Below are 18743 nucleotides of genomic sequence, written 5' to 3' on the forward strand. Positions count from 1 at the left end.
TATCCGTGTTTTCCGTAGATTTGTGGAAGACTTGCATGCGTGTATTTGGTGGGGGATTTGTGGGTCCTCCTCTAAAAGGATGTTTTACATTTTTTGATAAAATATATGTGCGATTTCACATCATTTTGGACCAATATTTTTTAACATATCTGTGTACACAAAGTTGGAAAAGCAGATTATAAATGAACAACACCTGAGAAACTTAATGATAAAACCTGCTAATAAAGTCCACTGATTGGATTGTATTGAATTTGGAAGGCCTAAAAAAATAATAGAGACATAATACATATATAACATGCAGGAGGTTATCATAATAATATTGCTGTGGTAAATAAAAAATAAAGCTCTAAGAGTACATCAGTCCTTTGTTTGGAGCAATAGCAACAAGGCCTACAGCTTGTTTAAAAACCCAACACCTGATGAAACAAATTATCTCAACTATCTGTTTGATTTGGCGCTGTTAGGGAAAGTAAACCTCCTCCCTGATGGCAGGAGTGAAAACTCTGGCAGGAGATGGTGTTTAGGGTCTGCCAAAATGTCCTTCACTCTCTGAGTGGCTCTGACCTGATAAACAACAGATCATTGCGAAAGTTAAAATTGGCCTGATAAAAGATAAATAAATCATTTTTAAGAGTGGTTTGTCAACATTAAAACACCTCAACTTTCTCAAGTAAATCAATCTCTGAGGGACTGAGGACTAGCTACAACCATGAGATCTGGAACAAGTCAGTTTGTGTCGATGATCTCCAAATCTTTACATTCTGCCCGCATAGACGGTGCCCAAAATGGCTTGGGTGCTACACCTAAACCTTACAATGGTAGGGAAAAACCTACAGGCAGGACAGCCCTTGTCTGCTCTCCTTACCTTTTTACCCTGAAACTTTCCCGTTTTGTTTGTCACATTCTTAGTATCGCAGTGCTTACATATCCCCTCTTCACATATCCTGAGGACAAGAACAGGTGTCACTTTTAATTTAACATTTAACTGTGACTTAAAGCATTTCTTTATTCTTTGTCTCTCTAGGTGATGTGGTAGTTGGAGAGGCAGGAGGGTCCATGAACCTTGGAGAAATCTGGCAGCGTGGTTGTAATGCTTTGGGCATCCGTGGTCTCTTCCCCACTTCATGTGTAAAGGAGCTGAACCTCTCCGGCCGCTCCAGGCAGCTGTCTGAACGCTCAGCGCAAGCCCAGGCTTCAGAGCTCCCACCTTACGCCCTCGGCCAGGCTCGAGCCCTTATGAGCCTCCATGCGCAGCTCAATGAGGAGCTGGACTTCCGCGAGGGGGATTTGATCATCATCACTGGCCTGCCTGAGCCGGGCTGGTTCCAGGGGGAGCTGGAGGGCCGCAGGGGCATCTTCCCGGAGGGGTTTGTGGAGCTCCTTGGTCCCCTTCGATCACCTCAAGAACCTGTGGACTGCCAGTATTTGAACAATGATTCTGAATTTAGCTATGAGGACCCATACGATGCAGGAGAGGGGACCGAGGAGGAAGGTGTAGAAGAAGGAGAGGTTTTTGGGAGAGTGGACGAGGAGCAGAATGAGGTTGTAGTAGAAGAAGAAGAAGAAGAAGAGGAGGAGGAGCAAGAGGAGGAGGGTGGTGTCTATGCAGTGGCACTGTATGAGTTTCGGGCCATGGAACCAGGTGAGTTGGACTTTGATATGGGAGATCGCATACGTGTTATAAGCACTTTGGAAGATGGTTGGCTGGAGGGTCAGCTGCGAGGGCGACGTGGTATTTTTCCTCATCGTTTTGTCAAAATAGATGATGACGGACAAAAGGCTTCAGATGAATCACATGTTGTCGAGCCAGAAGGAGACAAAGAGAACAGCTGTACCTCTGAATACAGCTCAGACCAGGTATGTCCCAATGGGCCAGAGAATGAGCCCGAATGGAGGACATATGAGGATCATACAGTATGGGACTTGGACTACTTTGAAAAGACTGAGCAGCAGAGGTGTCAAAATGAAAACAACAGAACTGAAACTCAAACTACCAATAGAGGACGAGGACATGAAGGTAACAGGCCTGACTCTCAGCCACGTAGACCTGTCGCCCCAGCACAGAGGAGGCCTGAGAGACCCAAATCCACTCCTCCCGCGAGGCCCAGACTCCCATCTCGGCCTAGCCTGCCTGCACGTAGCCATAGACACCATAGCCCAACAACTGGCACCAATCAGTCTAAGTATACGAATGGTAGCTCTCGATCTTTACAGTCCAAACTAAGCCATAGCCTAACCCTCCCTAGCACTCACTCTGGTTGGTCTAAAGACAGCAGATACTACCAGAGCTCACCAACGGATGGTGCCACCACCAATACCAGAGGTCCCAGTCTTGGTCAGGCGTTATTTAAACTTGCTCAGGCCCATAAACAGAAGAAGCTAACTCGCCACGCAAGTGTCAGTGATGCGGATATGATGATGGGCAGCGCTGAGACGCGGCGTTCCCAGACGCTGCGTGGCTCAAATGGTTTAACGCCAGCATCCATCACCTTAGATGCTCTGGCAACCTCAGCCAGCGACCTGGAGGCCAAGCTGACCCAGCAGCTTTTCGAATTTGAGAAAAGCTTGACTACTTCATACAGTGATACTGACATGAGTTCAGATGCTCCCAGGGACATGTCGCCTTTAGGGGACCTGAGCCAGCAATCTCGTATCTCACGCCACTTTTCCATTCTGGACTTCAGTGATGAAAGCGATATTATCCGAGGCTCCATGCACTCACCAGTGTCCCAACACTTGCAGTCAAACTCGGCCTCTTCCTCACTTGAGAGGCGCAGGACCCTTCGCCCTCCTCCTCCTCGTCCTAGAGCTCATCGCCCGCCAGCCCCAGCTGCATACAAACCGGCCCGCCCTGCTCCACGTCCTCCTCCTCGTTGCCCGAGACAAAATACTGCTCCTCCATCCAGCAGCCAGATTTTCTACACCCCTGACGAACCGGCCATAAACATCCATGACCAGGATGAGTTTGGTGACCTCGCAGCTGCCCAGGAACATGAAATCCAGCGGCAACTGGAAGCTGAGAAAGAGCTGGAGAGAGAGATGGAGTTGGAGAGTCAGAGACAGCAGGAAGAGGAGGAAAGGTATCAGCTGCTGCTACGTCTACAAGAGGTAGAGCACGACATGGAGGCATACGCGCACACAGCGGAGGAACTCAGGACCATGTTGGAGGAGGAGGAAGATGAGACGGCCCGCATGCAAGCCATGGAGAATCTGGAGTTCTGCAACTACACCCTGGAGACACTGGCCTTGGAGCAGCAGCAGCTACAAGGTAAGATTATCGGACATTGGATTGAGTATTTTGCGGCATTTTATGCTTTTATTAGATACACAACAGTAGAGACATTGGATTAACTTGCAGCAAAGGTTCCAGTCAGGAATCAACTGTGTAGTTGTTGTGATCAATGGCCTTAGAACCCAAAACCACCAGGGAGCTCTGGGATTGGGAGTCTTTGGTTAAACCCAAACTTGGATGTGCTAGATGATAACATCATAGAACAGATGGGAATTTGAGACAAGGTCGGTGTGATTCCTCACTGAACCCTGGTTGAGTCGTTTTTGGCATCATAAGTGCCGGAGTTTATGCTTACAAGTAGCTCAAAAATTTCCCAAAAACAAAATCTGAGCTGACTACAGCTGCAGTAGTTTGTCGATTAACAAATTCCTCGATCAACAGGATATTAATCTGTAACTGTCTTCATCATCAATTTAAAATTTTAGTAATTTTTCACAGAAGAAATGCCAGACATTCACTGCTTGCAGTTCATACAGAGGTAACATTCAGCAATGTCTTTAATGAGGTGCTGATCACTGCCAGAGAGAAAGTCAAGACTCGTTTTGATCTTAGAGAAGGCCCGAGGGCCGAAACGTTAGCTAATTAAAGTAAACTGCATATAGAGCAAGAGTGTGTGACACTTTTTTCACTATGAACGCTGTAGTGTTGCAGCCTTAATATTTTCCTTTGGTTTTCCTGTTTTTTTCCTTCAATTTACACGTCAGTTAGTTACTGTAGCAGAGAGTGAAGACAGAAGACAGAGAAAGAGAAAGAGAAAGAGAAGACAAATAAAGCAGAATTTCTTTTGCTTGATGTCATAGTTCTCTTCTGAGGCCGTGTCGCCTGCAGGTTAGCTCATAAAGTAATACCAATTCACTGAAGACAAAATGTAATATAGCAGGAATCTAAAAACGAGCCGTCGGTGCTTACCAGATTTCCTCTCCCGACACACACACACACACACACACACACACACACACACACACACACACACAAACACACACACACACACGAACACTAGTTATTTAAATTCCGCTGTGAACTATGCAAACAAGACATCCCTATTTACCGTCCACAACGATCAGCGGAAGGAGGATTGTGTATTTAAATTAAGAGTTATCATAACAATGTGTGTGCGTCCATGTGTGTGTGCATATTGTGGGAATTTGCTTTGTCCCACTGCGCTGTTCGTTTGGAAAAATAAAGCAAATGTGGCAGCATGAGGATGTCTCTGCAGGGTTTATGTGTAGCAAAGGGAATTTAATTTGTCTGGTTTTGAAGTAAGTTTTGTCTGGTGCTGTTTGAGTGTAATTAGGTTTAAAAAGTATATCTAGTTAATGGCTTTCACATCTTATTTGGCATGACTTATCCTTTTGAAACCAAAGGCAATCGTTACAACTGCATTTTTAAAGTCTGATTAACCCGAAAGTGAGGTATCACATGTAACAGTATTCTCTAGTATGTTTCAAAACAATAGTTTTATGCTAGATTTGCCATCTCATACTGTCTGAGTGCACGGTGCTGTCTTTGGCAGCCCAACACTTTTTCACATAGGTACGAGGTGCATTCCTGCACATAGTGAGAGGGCAAGCAAGGCACATGGGCCTCTGTCTCTTTTTCCACCCCTTCTCTTTCTTTTGGTCCCCTCTCTGTCTCTCTATCCAAATGTCCTCACAGTTTCCTCACTCCACACCTTTCATCCTTTTTCCTCCATCATCTGTTCCTTTTAAAAACGAGGGAGCAGTGGGAATACATTGGATGTGGTTTTGGGGATTTTTTGAGGTAGTGGAGACAGAATGGCCCACTTTAGAGCGGGACCCGGAGTGTGGTTGTGGCGAGCTGTGACATGGCCCGTGGCACACTTCTCCAGACTGTTTGGACTCGCTCGGCAGGCCAGGTCCAACAGAGTAGCAGGTAGGCTTGAACTCGACAGGTTATTAGTCAGACTGCTGTGCTGTTTGACAGACAGTGTTGTGTGGACAGAACATTACTGCTGTTTTTCTACATCACTTATGCGAATAGCCCTTGTTACAGCTGCAGTATTATACTCAGTGGTCATTGAGTCAGTGCAGCAGTTGTTGAGAATGTTTCCACATTACTTACCGGTATGGATTCAACTTCTTATGAAGCAGGGTGTTAATGTGAGTGAGTCGTAAACTGTTCTGTATTTTTTATTTATGGCAGTGTTAGAAACGTGATGTGTTGTTGTTAATTATTAAAAGCTTGGTAATAAAAACAGAAAAGGAATGATCATTCTGAGGGCGATATTACAATGTTTACCATGATATAAATTTGTAGCTATCAGTTTAAAGTCACTGATTTAATTCAAAATGTCCCCTTGAGACATAGGGGTATGTTTTGTCCCCTATTAGGGAGTATCAGACAGCATTATCTAGCTCTGCTCTGATTGGTCCAGCCTGAGGGTTAAATTACCCTGAATCATGCAGACGACACCTGAGTGATGAATGTGTTTGTTGATGCTTATCTAACAATTCACGGCAATGATAAATTCCTCTGTAAAATTCTATTTCAGTGCTGTTTGCCGATTACCTTCTGCCTCTCTGTGTTTTAGGCCAATGAGGGCAATGTTGTAAATTTTTACCTCCGCCAAGGACGTTAAGTTTTCAGCCGTGTCCGTTTGTTTGTTTGTTAGTTGGCTGGTTTGTCAGCAGGATTACACACAAACTACTCAACAGATTTCCACAAAACTTGGATGGAGGATGGGTGTGGGCCCAGAATAGACCTGATTACCTTTTTGGTCTGGATTAAAGGACAGATCCATTTTTCTCACTTTCTTTAAAATAGCATTTTTCAACATTTTCATTAGATTCTCAGGGATTAGTTCATGGATATTGATTTAAAAAACTGTGTATTTAGGTGGCTGGTATCTATGAGCGAGTTCAATTTGATGCTGATCCTTGATCTGGTGATCTTAAATTATGGTTAAGCAGTTATCTGTGGTTTAAAATTTGTGTGATACAGGGCTATCCAGTTTGATATTGGATTAGGCTTGATTGAATTAAAGGGGACTGTTGAGCCTTGGCAGAGGTATACACTTCTTAAATTATTTTTCATCAATGGTGTCGAACTCATTAAAAAGGAAATCCTGATTTTTAAGTTATTTGACTTGTTGGATTTGCCAAAAAAAAAAAAGTTAAATTTTTTTTCTGTTTCTATGCCGATTACCTATCTAAAGATGTCAGCTACATTATTTTATCACTACATTACACTATATTACTTGCATCACCTTTCCAGCAGCAGAGCTCACTATTTCTCATGTTACAAATGTCCTCATTCATTTACTGTAGCTGGTTTCTCTCTAATAGACCTTTTTCACAGCAGCCATTTTGACATTAAACAGCAGGGTAAACACAGGTGTTACCAATGACACTAATTAAGATTCTGTTCCATTCAGGTCAGACAGAGTCAAGGTGCTGCTATTGTGCATGTTGGCTCACTAGAAAGTCTCCGCTACACTAAATGGAATGGAACCCTCATTTACTCTCACTAATGAAACCTGTGTTTACCCTCTATTTCATGTCAATATGGCTGCTGTGAAAAAGGTCTATTACTGCCAACAACCAGGTTTCTTTGTAATGTTAATGTGTCTCATTTTCCACTGAAGTCAAAGTTTCAGTTCTATTTCATTCTCATAGGTGAAGTGTCTTAATGATCGTTAATCAAAAACTGATAAACTTTCATGATTTCATTGAATTCTAATTGAATACCAGCTTTAATCCTGTTTGTATTTATACCTGCAAGCTCAGAATCGGTAAATGCCTGTTAATTGTTTCTATTTGTGTTGCATTGAAATGATTCACATCCTGTTTGATTGTATCTGTCACTCTTCAATACCTCTTCAATACCGCTTCAATGAGTGAATCGGTGATCTTTATGTCTGCCAATGAAAAGAATCAGCCTGAGGGCAAGAACACGTTCCACTGGCTACAGGTGCCTCTAAGGGTCATGCAATCACATAGTTTCAATTCACTCTTCATATTACAGGAGTTCTCACACCTTCCTTTCACAATAATAAAATCTGATTTTCAATCTCTGTTTTTCCTTTGTTACTTGTCACACTCTTAGATGTGGAAATGGACTAAGATGGTGACATGATTTGCAATGGTGACAAATTTACACAAGTTGAAATTCAGCTCATGGAAAGAAACAGCAAGCACACACCCCCTTTGCATAATGTTTGATATGCTAATTATCAACACATTAGTCTGATACTAAAGCTTATAGTAGGATTTGTTAATAGGGTATTATGTTTCCCTTTGTTTTCCCGTTTAATCCTTATCTTACCGACATCAAGCAAAGTCTCATGTTTTTTGTTGCAAAAAAACGTGTTGTCATCCTATTGCTATGTGTCCACACACACGTGAACACACACACTCGCCCAGGAGTGAGTGTTCTCCGTGCTTTTACAGGGTGTGTTCCTGAGTGTGATGTTTGAAAGACAATGGCGGCTTATTGTTGTAAGGCAGGGAGTAATTTCAACACTGGGCTCTGCCTGCACTTCACTGTGCAGAGGCCAGTTCAAAGTCCTCAGAGAAGCTGAAAGAGGCGTAGACTGAAACTGAAAACAGAAAGAATCGATTATATGCTTACAGAGTGTGTTGGATATCTCTGGACACCTTTTTGTTCAAGACGTTTTCTGTACATGCAAAAGAGAATCAAAGTGACGGCTTTCTATCTGATTATAAGCTGCATTGAACTGTTTTGTCATTACATCTGACCAATCTTTACACAAGTGTACATGTTTTGTTATATTTGTATCACAGTTGCTCATAATCATTATTTAGGACAGCCACATTTTGAAAAGTTATAACACGATCTGACCTTTAAATCAAGATACAATTCTGCTGTCAGTGTATAATAATACTGGCTTGTTGTCCAGCCCTACATGCCTGTATATGTGATGATGATTTGGGACCAAAAAATATAGTGTTTATGTGTAATATTTGGCACAAAGTTGCTAAATATATTCATCTGTGCATATATCATATAATTTAATATGATGAAGCCTGTGTAAAGCAGATTACAGTGTGCTTGGAGCTGGTCATCCTTTTTCTCTCACACTAGTGCAGTTTTTTCTGTCCCCAACACCTCTTTGTGCGTCCTCTTTTCTTGTTTAAGCTCTTTGACCTTCAGCCTCTTTTAATTCTTCAAACCCATCATTAAAACACCCCCCATCAGCTTCCATGACTCCACAGCCTGATCTGTGATCTGATCTACTGTTTTGAGGATCTGTTTCAGCTTCAGGTTTCCTCTCCTTTCCTTTCTCCACAAACTCTGAGACTATGACCTTATTTCTGGACATCGCAACCACTTTTTGTAGAAGTGTTAAATGTCGAAGTCCTTGACACTTTCAGCTACATAAGCTCACACAGCCACAGAGAGGAATGTTGTATTTGACATTCCTGCAGTTGACACATGTACACAAACACACAGTTTCGGTTGTGTACTGCTACTGAAAGCTGAGATGTTGAACACTGATAATTAAACAGCCTTATGTAAGAAGAGAACAATGTCAAAGTAAGATTTCCAAGCTCAGCCTTGCCTTGTGAAACTGTGTGTCTGAAATATGGGTTTTGGCCTGCTGCTCATCCTAACGCTTCTTTTTCTTTACAAAACAGAGATTCTTGTCGCAATTTTAAATAGTTTTGTAGTAAATTTCCCTGGATCAAGCAAGATTACTTGCAGATTTTCACTTATTTTGTTGTAAACAAGATGCAAAAAGATTGAAAGATAAAATCATCCAGTAAGAGTGTATTTTGTAGTGTATACACAGAATCTAAAGGCTTTGTTTACATGTATCCCTACTTATGTCAAATCTGTTATTTTGGCTTATTTTGGCTCTTTATATGTAACGTTTGTAAAGCGTTTCATCCAAGTTCAGTAAATTTTATGTCCTGGTTTGGGAAAAGGTTTATCGCGATTGGGCTTGCTTGACACCAGTTTAATCAAACCAGGGGAAAAAAGCTTTGGTATTGAAAGAACACACAAGTTCTAGCTTCTAATTACATTTTAGTTTGTTTGAATTGATGGTAAATTGACACTACCCCACATGTGTGTGTCTGTGTGTACCACGTGCACTTGAGTGTATGCAAGTCCTTTAAACCTGCCTCTTTCATGGAGAGCTAAGGGGGGGAGGGATATATTATACTCCAGCTTTATGAATAGGCTTGCGTTTTTTCTCACACTAAAAGATCGTGTCTCTACTGCGAGTGGGGACAGTCCTCAACAATAGCTCATTGTACACACCAGCAGCTACTTTTTCAGTAGCTGCTCTGGCCTAATCAGGCTGTGCACTCTTAAAAATCTCCACACTTGTTGAATTACTCCAAATATCTGAATATAATAACTCTCTTTTTCTTAGATCTTTCCCTTTCACTTGTTTTCAACTTTGCACTCACGTGGCTGACTTCATGTGTAAGTAATTGCACCTCCGTGAAATGTAGGGTCAAAGTCAAACTGACAGACTGAGGTCAGTTTCTCACTCAGTTTCAGTTTACCAACAAATATCAGTGTTGAACGTTAGAGCTGGTTGAAAGCATGCAGGAATGAGTTGCATATTAGGTTTTGTCACTACAGGCTGTATGAATGACCATACCAGTGAAACTCACAGGAAATAGCAAAAACAATGAAAACAGGATACAAGGAAGGATGGAGGATTGTTCATGGCAGTGATAAACAAAACAGTTAGTGCCAAAGTCCGCAGCCCCTCAAAGGCAGACTGAAGTTTGTCTACATCTTCCATCAGAAAAAAAATCTCCAGGCAGTCTGTTTTGCTGCAAACAGAGGTACTAGCCAATTGACACAATGGGAGGGGCTGTTGGGCTAATCCTCCACTCATGTGACTCCACTGAATCATTAACCCAAGGAGGCCCCTCCTTCAGTAACCCCACCCCCACCTCCTTCCACGATTCGCTGAGATAGCTGCGGGGAGGGTGCGATTAGGTTACACTGACGGCTGGGAGGTGCTTGGGCCAGGCAGTCCTGCTGAGGCAGTGGAGAGAAGACAGAGAAAACAAGTGGGAGAGTTACAGACAATATGCCTGACAGGTGGAGTCTCCCACAGCGCTTTGTTATGGAATGCAGGACTTTGGAAAGAGGAAATCAGCCACGTTGAGCAAGAAACTGTATCAGCACCGGGTAGGCTGATATAAACAGCAAGAGCCATGAAGAGCCCGGTGGTTTATGGCAACCCAGTCATGTTTGGTCCAGTGGATTGGAACCATCCAGCTGGTGCTCTGGTAAGGAGAGGGAAGAGTGTGGAGGAGCTGGGGGATGCTGGCTGGGCCAAAGAGAGGGAGAGGATGGCCCATCTGCAACATTTACAACAACTACATCAACTGCAGCTTCAGCAGCAACAGGTTGGATATCCTGGGTATGGAGTAGCTCCTCCAGGACAGCCACATGGACCGGTCATGGTAGCAAGCCCTGTTGACCCAGTTCCACCTCAAGGCTTCCCTATGCCAGTACATGGAGGTATGATGGTGCCTGTGGGTGGGCCGATGCCACCTCCAGTGCATGTGCCTGCTCCATGGCCAGTACAATGGGAGAATCAAGCCCAAATTAGACAGGCCAGTGTGTGTCACCAACCTGGTTGGGAATATGATGACCGGAACAAGGCAGCTGTCGACGAGAAGAGGCCTCAAGGCCAGAACATTTACTTCCACCCTGGTTCACAGGATGGTCACATAGATGTGAGGATATCTGAATGGAAAGGCAAACATTGTTTTTACCAGGGCCCTGAGGATAACAGCCACCAGGACTACAACAGAGTGCCACAAGAAAAAGACAATGGTGACTACAGAACTCAAGAAGGGTATGGTAAAGCATACGAGGACAGGAGAAGAAGGGACGATCAGCTCAGAGAAAATGACTATAACACTGAACGGTATGACCATAGGAGTCCCAAAGACTTGGAGGAGTATGATCATAGGGACAAATACAGGTACAGGGATCATTATGACAGGAAACACAATGAGCGCTATGACAGCAGAGAGCAGCAATATTACGACACCAGGAAGAACCGTAAACCTGATCCCAGAGAACACGACAGTTACAACAGTGAGTATGAAGACTACTATGATAATAAAGACAGGTATGCTCGCAGAGACAATTATAGGGACAGTGATCCCTACTATGACCGTGACAGAGATCATTATGACTCCAAAGAGAGTCATCGCTATAGAGAAAAGGAATACTACCAGCGAAGAGAGGAAGACCGCTTCTGTGATGAGCGAAAACGCAAGGACCACTATGCAGAGGATCGTAGAGAAGATAACTACAAAGACAGAGATGTCTATAATCGAAGGGGTGAGGAAACTTACACCAGTAAAGGAAGGGGCCAGTATGACTCTGAACTGGACGAGCCTTCTGGTTATAGGGAGAAGGACCACTACAACAGATACAAGGAAATAGGTGGTGACCGGAGAGATGAGGACCACAGAAGGAGGGACCACTACAAAGAAAGGGACCACTATGAGCGGAGGCCAGCGGACCACTATGAGCGGAGGCTGTCGGACCACTATGACCAGAGGCCGGCGGACCACTATGACCGGAGGCCGGTGGACCACTATGACCATGAGAACCAAGACCACTATGAATCCAGAGATTCCAGCTACAAGTCCAGAGACAGATACCGAGATTTACGCTCGATATCAATGGATTCGCCTTATGAGGAATACCCTAAAAAAGACCGCAAGACTCACTGTGAGGAATGGGTTGAGCAGCAGAACCAGAAGTTGGCACTCAGGGAAATGCACTCTTTTGAGGATCCAGTTATATACCAGCACAATAACGAGCAGGAAAAGGGATATGAGTCGAGTGCTGGGAGTACTGGGTCGAAACGGGGTCGCAAGCCTGTTTATGTGGGCTCGCTAGATCGTAACAGCTTCTACAGGAAGACAGCTCCAAGCTCCCTGCGAAAGTCCCAGTTTGCCACCATCAGGAAACAAAAGCAAGGTAAACACAAGGACACTGTCATGTGAGAGAAGGTACTCAGGTACATAACATGAGGTATTTAAACTGTGTTAGTGTGGTCATTTCTTGATCTACTTTTGCAAGGGGAAAGAGCAATTTTTCTATAGTTCATCAACAGTGAGATGAAAGGCTCAGGTACTTCACTAATCAGATCTTAAAAAACAAAAGAGGACACGTTGAAGGTATTCTTGTCATTCCCAACACCTGCAGATAAAACAGGGTGGAGAGGTCGTAATTCTTTGGTGTCACAATTCTTATCATTGGTGACCTCCAAAGGTGCTCTTCTAATCAATGCTGGGGGCTTCAAAGTGCTGACTAGTCAGACTCACCTCCTTAGAAAGTGTGTGTTGGAACCTGTGTGTGTGTGTGTGTGTGTCTCTGTATCAGTATCATCTATCTCACAGGAAAGTGAACTGTCAGGTATTTGTAGGCGTAGGAACCTGGAGAACAGGTTTTGTGGGCTCTTGGGTTTTTGTTGCTGTCATTCTCCCTGTCTGAAGGTTTCTGACAGACTTTGCATCACTAATGAAATGGCACACATAACTTGTCTCTTCAGCTCTTGCATGACTGAGTCAGTGTCTCATTGTCTTGGTTGTTTACTTCAGATAGGGATACACTAAATATCTCACTCTATAAAGGCGTAAAATTCATCTTCTAGCATCCCTGGTAATTTCAACAATGGTTGGTGTACATACAAACCATATCTTTCTTTAAATGTTACAAAACCCACCAATTTACCAAAATCAGACGGTCAGCTTAGCTTACAGTAGTTATTTTAACCAAACTTTGGACTTTGTGAGTCATGTATTGAAAATAGAAAGACAAACCCTGACCAAAATGTAAAATCTAGGTCTACAGGGAGCAATAACATAAAGTAAGTACAGTAAAAAAAAGTTTCCTGATTTAAATGAGAAAATATCTGCCAAAGAATAAGTTAACATGCCTGAGAATTCAACCAACAACTTCCAATTATTCTCTATTAATCTACAGATTATTTTCACAATTAATCGATTAATTGTCCAGTATATTAAAGGTCAAAAAACTGAAAAATGGCCGTCACAATTTCCCAGAGCCTAATGTGTTGTCCTCAAATTGCTTCTTTTGTCCAAACAACAGTCCAAAACCCAAAGACTTTTCACTTACTATCATAAATTACAAAGAAAAACAGCAAATCCTTACATTTAAGAAGTTAGAACCAGCAAAACATCTGACATTTTTGTTTTAAAAAATGACTATCTGAACTAGTCAATTAATTGACTGTGCAGCTCTGGTCAGCACTCAAAGTTTAGTGGTTAAAAAAACAGCCCAATGACGTTGTTATCACCTGTTGACACTGGTAATGGTTCAAAAGTACAGTATGGAGTATTGGGCTTTAAAGGATAGTTGTGAACATGGAGTGTTGGGAGAAATAGGTTTCCCTTGGGATTATTGATAGACAGTCATAGTCTGTAAACACAAAGAAGACAACTAATACAACAGTAGGTGTGCATGTGTGCGTGTGCCAGTGAGGAATCGAAGAAAGAGGGAGCACTCTGGACTAACTTCATTGTGTCTGAGAAGAAGCAGGTGGCGCCCCATGACCCCTCCCCCAGTCACCTAGAAACACACGCACACGCACGACCCCACACACACTCAGCGTCCACATCGGCCCCCACCTCACATCCCTTTCGGGAGTCCGGGTATTAATCCCTAGCGTCAGCATGGTGAGTGGATGGCGGGGGTCTGTCTGGTGCCAGGCGGTGGCCAGCACTGGGCTGACTCCTTCACTGCAAGACGAGACTGATACTTAGTGTGTGTGCATGTGTGTGTGTGTTGAAGCTTATTTGAGAGATGACGCCATTTTTCAAAACACACACATGCACTCTTGCTTCTGCAGTGTCCTGTCATCCTTTAATCTTGTTAAACTGTTTCAGCTCTGTCAGGGTTTTGCCCCGGGTAAAGCATTTGATTGCATGGCTAAAAACATTAGACCATATTGTTGCAGCGCTTATTGGTTTACGCTGTGACTCGGTGACATTGAGGTGATGGCCGAGGCTTTTTGAGATGGGCCTTAAGCATTTAAAAGGGCCTTTGTTCTCCGTAATCCAGTAGTAGATATAAGACCTCTCCCTTGGTATGAAAAATCTATAGTCTAGTAATCATCAGCCACTAATAGATGTTTTATCTGACATACATGTCACTATTACTGTTGAAGGTCTGGTTGGTATTGCACTTGGCCATATTGTGATTTCAATTTGAGTAATCGTGCTCCTGTAGTATGCACTTAGATTTCTGTCTATGGTCGCACTTTTGAACTTTTAGATTATGTCTCCTGCTGTATGGGCAGTGTTTGAGCGTCTGTGTGTGAGTAATGTGTCGTCATCCAGCTATGATCTGGCAGCGTATGCTCTGTTGTCTTCTGTAATCCTTGAGGAGTTGCTGCCATTGGTGGGCAGCGGGTAGGAGGTAGGGTGGGGGAGTAAGGAGTTAAGACAGGAAATCTTTGGACAAGATCTCCAAATTGTCTGACAACATCGCTCTAAAGAGGTCTTATCTCACTGTTGGCAAGCGAAAAAGTCAGTTGGCAAAAAATGACTTGGTTCACCAGTCAAAAAGTCTCCATGAGTGGAGGTTTTTGTTTTAAACATCAGTCCTCCTTTAAGTGTTTTGTAGCAAGATTATCTCATTAGAGCCTAGTTAAGTCATTACTTATAGTTGTGTAAGTGTCATCTAGATTTATTATTTGAGGCTGTTAAAATTTCCAGTGCAATTAGTTTTGATTAACATTTCTTTGGTTAATGTTGAGTTTCACAACAATGGTTGTCTTGTCATACTGGAAGAAGCTTAGTGTTGCTTCATAAGGAGCTTTATATTCAAGTGAAGCAGCGATTGTGAAATCCTGGTACAATTCTGATGCTTGAAAGAACGATTTGCCGGTGCTGATTTTTTGTTGTTGTTATTTAGTCCCCGTTCTGTACCAGGGAAACATAGAAATCTTCATTATCATAATAATGAACTGAACTGTGTTGACATCTCTGCATGTTACTGATAGCTGCAGAAGGAAGATGGCTGATATTATCTGTACCTTTTAGACAGAAGTGTGGGAAAAGACAGTCGACTAAATATCTGACCTTGTGGACATTCCCTTTTCCTTCAGGAGTAGTGATACGGGAATGGTCATAAAGTCAGTCTTTATAGATGTCTTCGTCATTTGTGAGTCATGGACAGAAGCAGTTTAACTACAAATGAGAGACGTATTTGGGAACTAGAGTAATTGCCTTCAACAGGACAACTAGTTTGTCATCACGCCACTCGCTTCTGTACATGTTTTGCCTGACGGATCACTGTGTTGTCCGTGACCTCCATTAACTCATAGAGAGTCATTTCCTTAGAATTGTTTTACATGAAAAGCCTCTGTTTGTCGGTGCCGTAAAATCGTCGGCAGTTTTGTTATGTCACGGTTCCATAAACAAGCTTAAACAAATGAACTTGTTTGAATGTTAATTTGCGGTCAAGGCTTTCGCAGTTGTTATATTTGATGTGTACTGTATTTGTCACAGTGGTTACAGGTGTTGATCTTTGCTATTATGACATGAGCTCAGTGGATTCATTTATTTACATGTTCATACATAGAGTGATTATTTGACTGTCCTCTGGATATAGTGTTAAAGACAATCTCAAACATTGGCTGTATGAACAGAGCCCTATTCACACTGGACCGGTATTAAAAGTTTTTAAAATCGTATTTCACAAAGGTCACACGATAATATTAGTTGTCTTCTCTGTGTTTGGAGTCGTCCTCTTTTATATTTATTTTATTTCTGTTGTGAGGTGACTAAAAATGTATACAATTTGATCACGGCTCATACTTTGTAGCACAGCAGTCATCATCTGTGCTGTAAGTCAAATACAGACTTATCCCATTTGAAAGCACATTATTACTGGTCCCATGCAAATTGAGCTCCTGTGTGTGTATATGATTAGGTTTTTATTGGATTTTAATAGAAGCATTCAGTTCAGTTTATTGGATATTACAGTTATATAAAGAAAACGTTTCATCACCCAGTGCAGTGCACAGAACAGTTGAACTCATTTCTCTTATTTTGTTGTGGGAAAATCTCATAAAGCCCTAAGGGCTGATCTTTGTCTTTACTTGTCTGACAATAAGCAACATGTTTAATGCTGCAAGTTCGTTCGTATCAGTCACCAGGTAGTTCTCACACACAGGTTGTACTGAAAGAACAAACATTTTCCCATGCAGGCTGTATACGCTGTATAGACCGTTTTTGCTTAGCATTTAGATCCACAATAATTTAAAAAAGCGTATCACCGAAGCACCTGTTGGACCCAATAGGCCCATTGTCCGCTCCTTTACTTGCCATTAACTTGAAGATTTTTTTGGTTGAATAGGTCCCTCACTTCATGGTTTTCCCAAAGCTCTCTCTGCACATATGCAAAACTGATGGTCTCTTGAGGTAATTGGACATTGTTTATCATAGACATGAGACGTAATGAGAAATTCCAAGGCAGCCAGAGATCACAGTCTTGGTCCAATTTGCCTTGAAGCATTGTCGCAACTTATTTATTCAACTTGTTAATTAGACTGTAGCCTTATCCAACTGGAAACAAGACGAGTTTTTCACTTGGTGTCCAGTAGCAGACACCAAACACAGGATTAAGTCTGGAGAAAATCACATTCTGGATGCTACATGTATCAGTACATGCCCTGCTTTTAAAATGACTCGTGTGATTTGAATAGAGGGCTGTAATTACCAGGAATTCCCAACAATGGTACATAAAGGTTGCTGTGAGATTCGGGCAGGAGCTGGAATGTGACCTCTCTGACATTTGACCCCTAAAAGAGATAAACAGGATGGTATGTCACTGAATAAACCTTCCTTTCTCCATTTTTTAAGTGACCTTCTACCTGGTGCGACAGTTGGTGGGACGAATTAGGACAAAAGGCCGGGGATATAGCCAAATAAAAGCCCTGGTGTGCTTCCTCCGTTGGATGTTTCAAAAAGATGCTTTAAAATTAACGATTTTGTTTGTCTCTGTAGAGAAATTAACACCAAACACTTAAAGTTAACGTGTGAAAGAGCCACAGAGTCTTGGTAATATTTACCCCGCCTGTGCTAACATGGATATCTTTAAGCCCAAGTACCAGCGTCATGGATTTTTTTTAATACATCCAGTTTTAATCACAAGTCACGGCTCGCAGGTTGTTAGGTAAATACTGTTGCTAGTGTTGGCATTTCCAAGAGTCTGCTTGCTTGTGTGAACTTATTCTCAAGTAGGCTTCATGTCCCGACTGAACACAAACACACGCACACACATGCAGAGTTTCCCATGTGATCATTTCAGCAAAGCCACTCCCGGCTCTCCAAAACTTGGCTTGATATGAGGAGGGCCCCCGCTATTCTCGTTGCCACGGCGACCGTGCAATCTGCTGTGAACACACACAGCGCCGATTGTGTCTGACCTTAGAGCTGCTGTGTGCAGGGCAAACTTTTGACTTTGCACGGCTATTAGTGCGGCACACGGACAACAGAGCACGTATTCAGAGAAGTATTACTTGAAAACTGAATTTGCTGCAGTTGTGTCACAAAGTTACGGATCTGCAAAACAGAGTGATTTGTTGAAGAGACACAAAGAAAGAATATTCTTCGAGTTTACTTGGATGGATTTGTAGATTGTGTAAAAGAGTTGAAAAATATCCCTAAGTGCAAGGTAACTTTGGAGGACTGAAGGGGGGAGATTGTGAATCAAGGCTTCATCATTTTGATAGAATTCAGCCTGTCAGAGGAGGAGCCCGGTCAGGTGTCGGCAGACCGTGAAACATGAAACAGACTCATCACAGAACTGGACCACACTGCACTGGACTTGACCCCATCCTACTTTGCAGACTTCCTAATAAATGTTGCAGTACACAAATATGAGTTCATGAGGTGTAAAAGCCTAAAAAGCAGCATTAAGATGTAAAGGAGACATGACCAGATAAAGAAGAGGTATAAATTAACATATAAAATATATGAATATATATAAAATTCAGTCAGATGTTTTTTTAAGAAAGTACAAATTAAGCTCAATAATCTCAATGAATGTCATGTGACATCTGACTTAATAAACATGTGAAGGACAGAAATCAAGTGCATTCAGAATAGAAAGTTAGCCCCAGCAAAAACGTTTGTCATCAGAGCACTTTGGGAGCTGAATGGTTACTGCACATGCCACATAATCGCAACTTTGCCGATTTCTTGTCCTCCTCTCAGCCAGTGTTTTTCTTAATCCTGATCCTGCCCTAACACACATGATTCAAGTGAATGGGTTGTTGTCAGGCTTCAGCAGAGCATGATGACAAGCTCATCATTTGAATCAGGTGTGTTGGAGCAGGGAAACATCTAAAACATGCAGGGCAGAGGGGCCAACAGGACCAGGATTGAAAAACACTGCTGTAACTGTAGCTGTCAGACTGCCCAAACAGACCCTTATCATGGCG

The 18743-nt window shown here is 42.6% G+C and overlaps 1 protein-coding gene across 6 annotated transcripts in view; it reads left to right on the top strand.

The window, feature by feature from the left end:
• dnmbp (dynamin binding protein) overlaps positions 1 to 18743 on the top strand; it is a 52145-nt gene that overhangs the window by 20057 nt on the left and 13345 nt on the right. For 5 of the 6 annotated variants that reach the window (XM_084342645.1, XM_084342646.1, XM_084342647.1 and 2 more), the window contains one exon: positions 1025 to 3268. In XM_084342645.1, the coding sequence (XP_084198771.1) occupies positions 1025 to 3268 (2244 nt within the window). Of the gene's footprint in view, positions 1 to 1024; positions 3269 to 10298; positions 12248 to 18743 lie in introns of those variants that run through there. The other variant, XM_084342650.1, reaches the window with a different exon arrangement.

Source organism: Pagrus pagrus (genome assembly GCF_965226575.1).
Source record: "Pagrus pagrus genome assembly, chromosome: 21".
Classification (NCBI taxonomy): Eukaryota; Metazoa; Chordata; class Actinopteri; order Spariformes; family Sparidae; genus Pagrus; species Pagrus pagrus.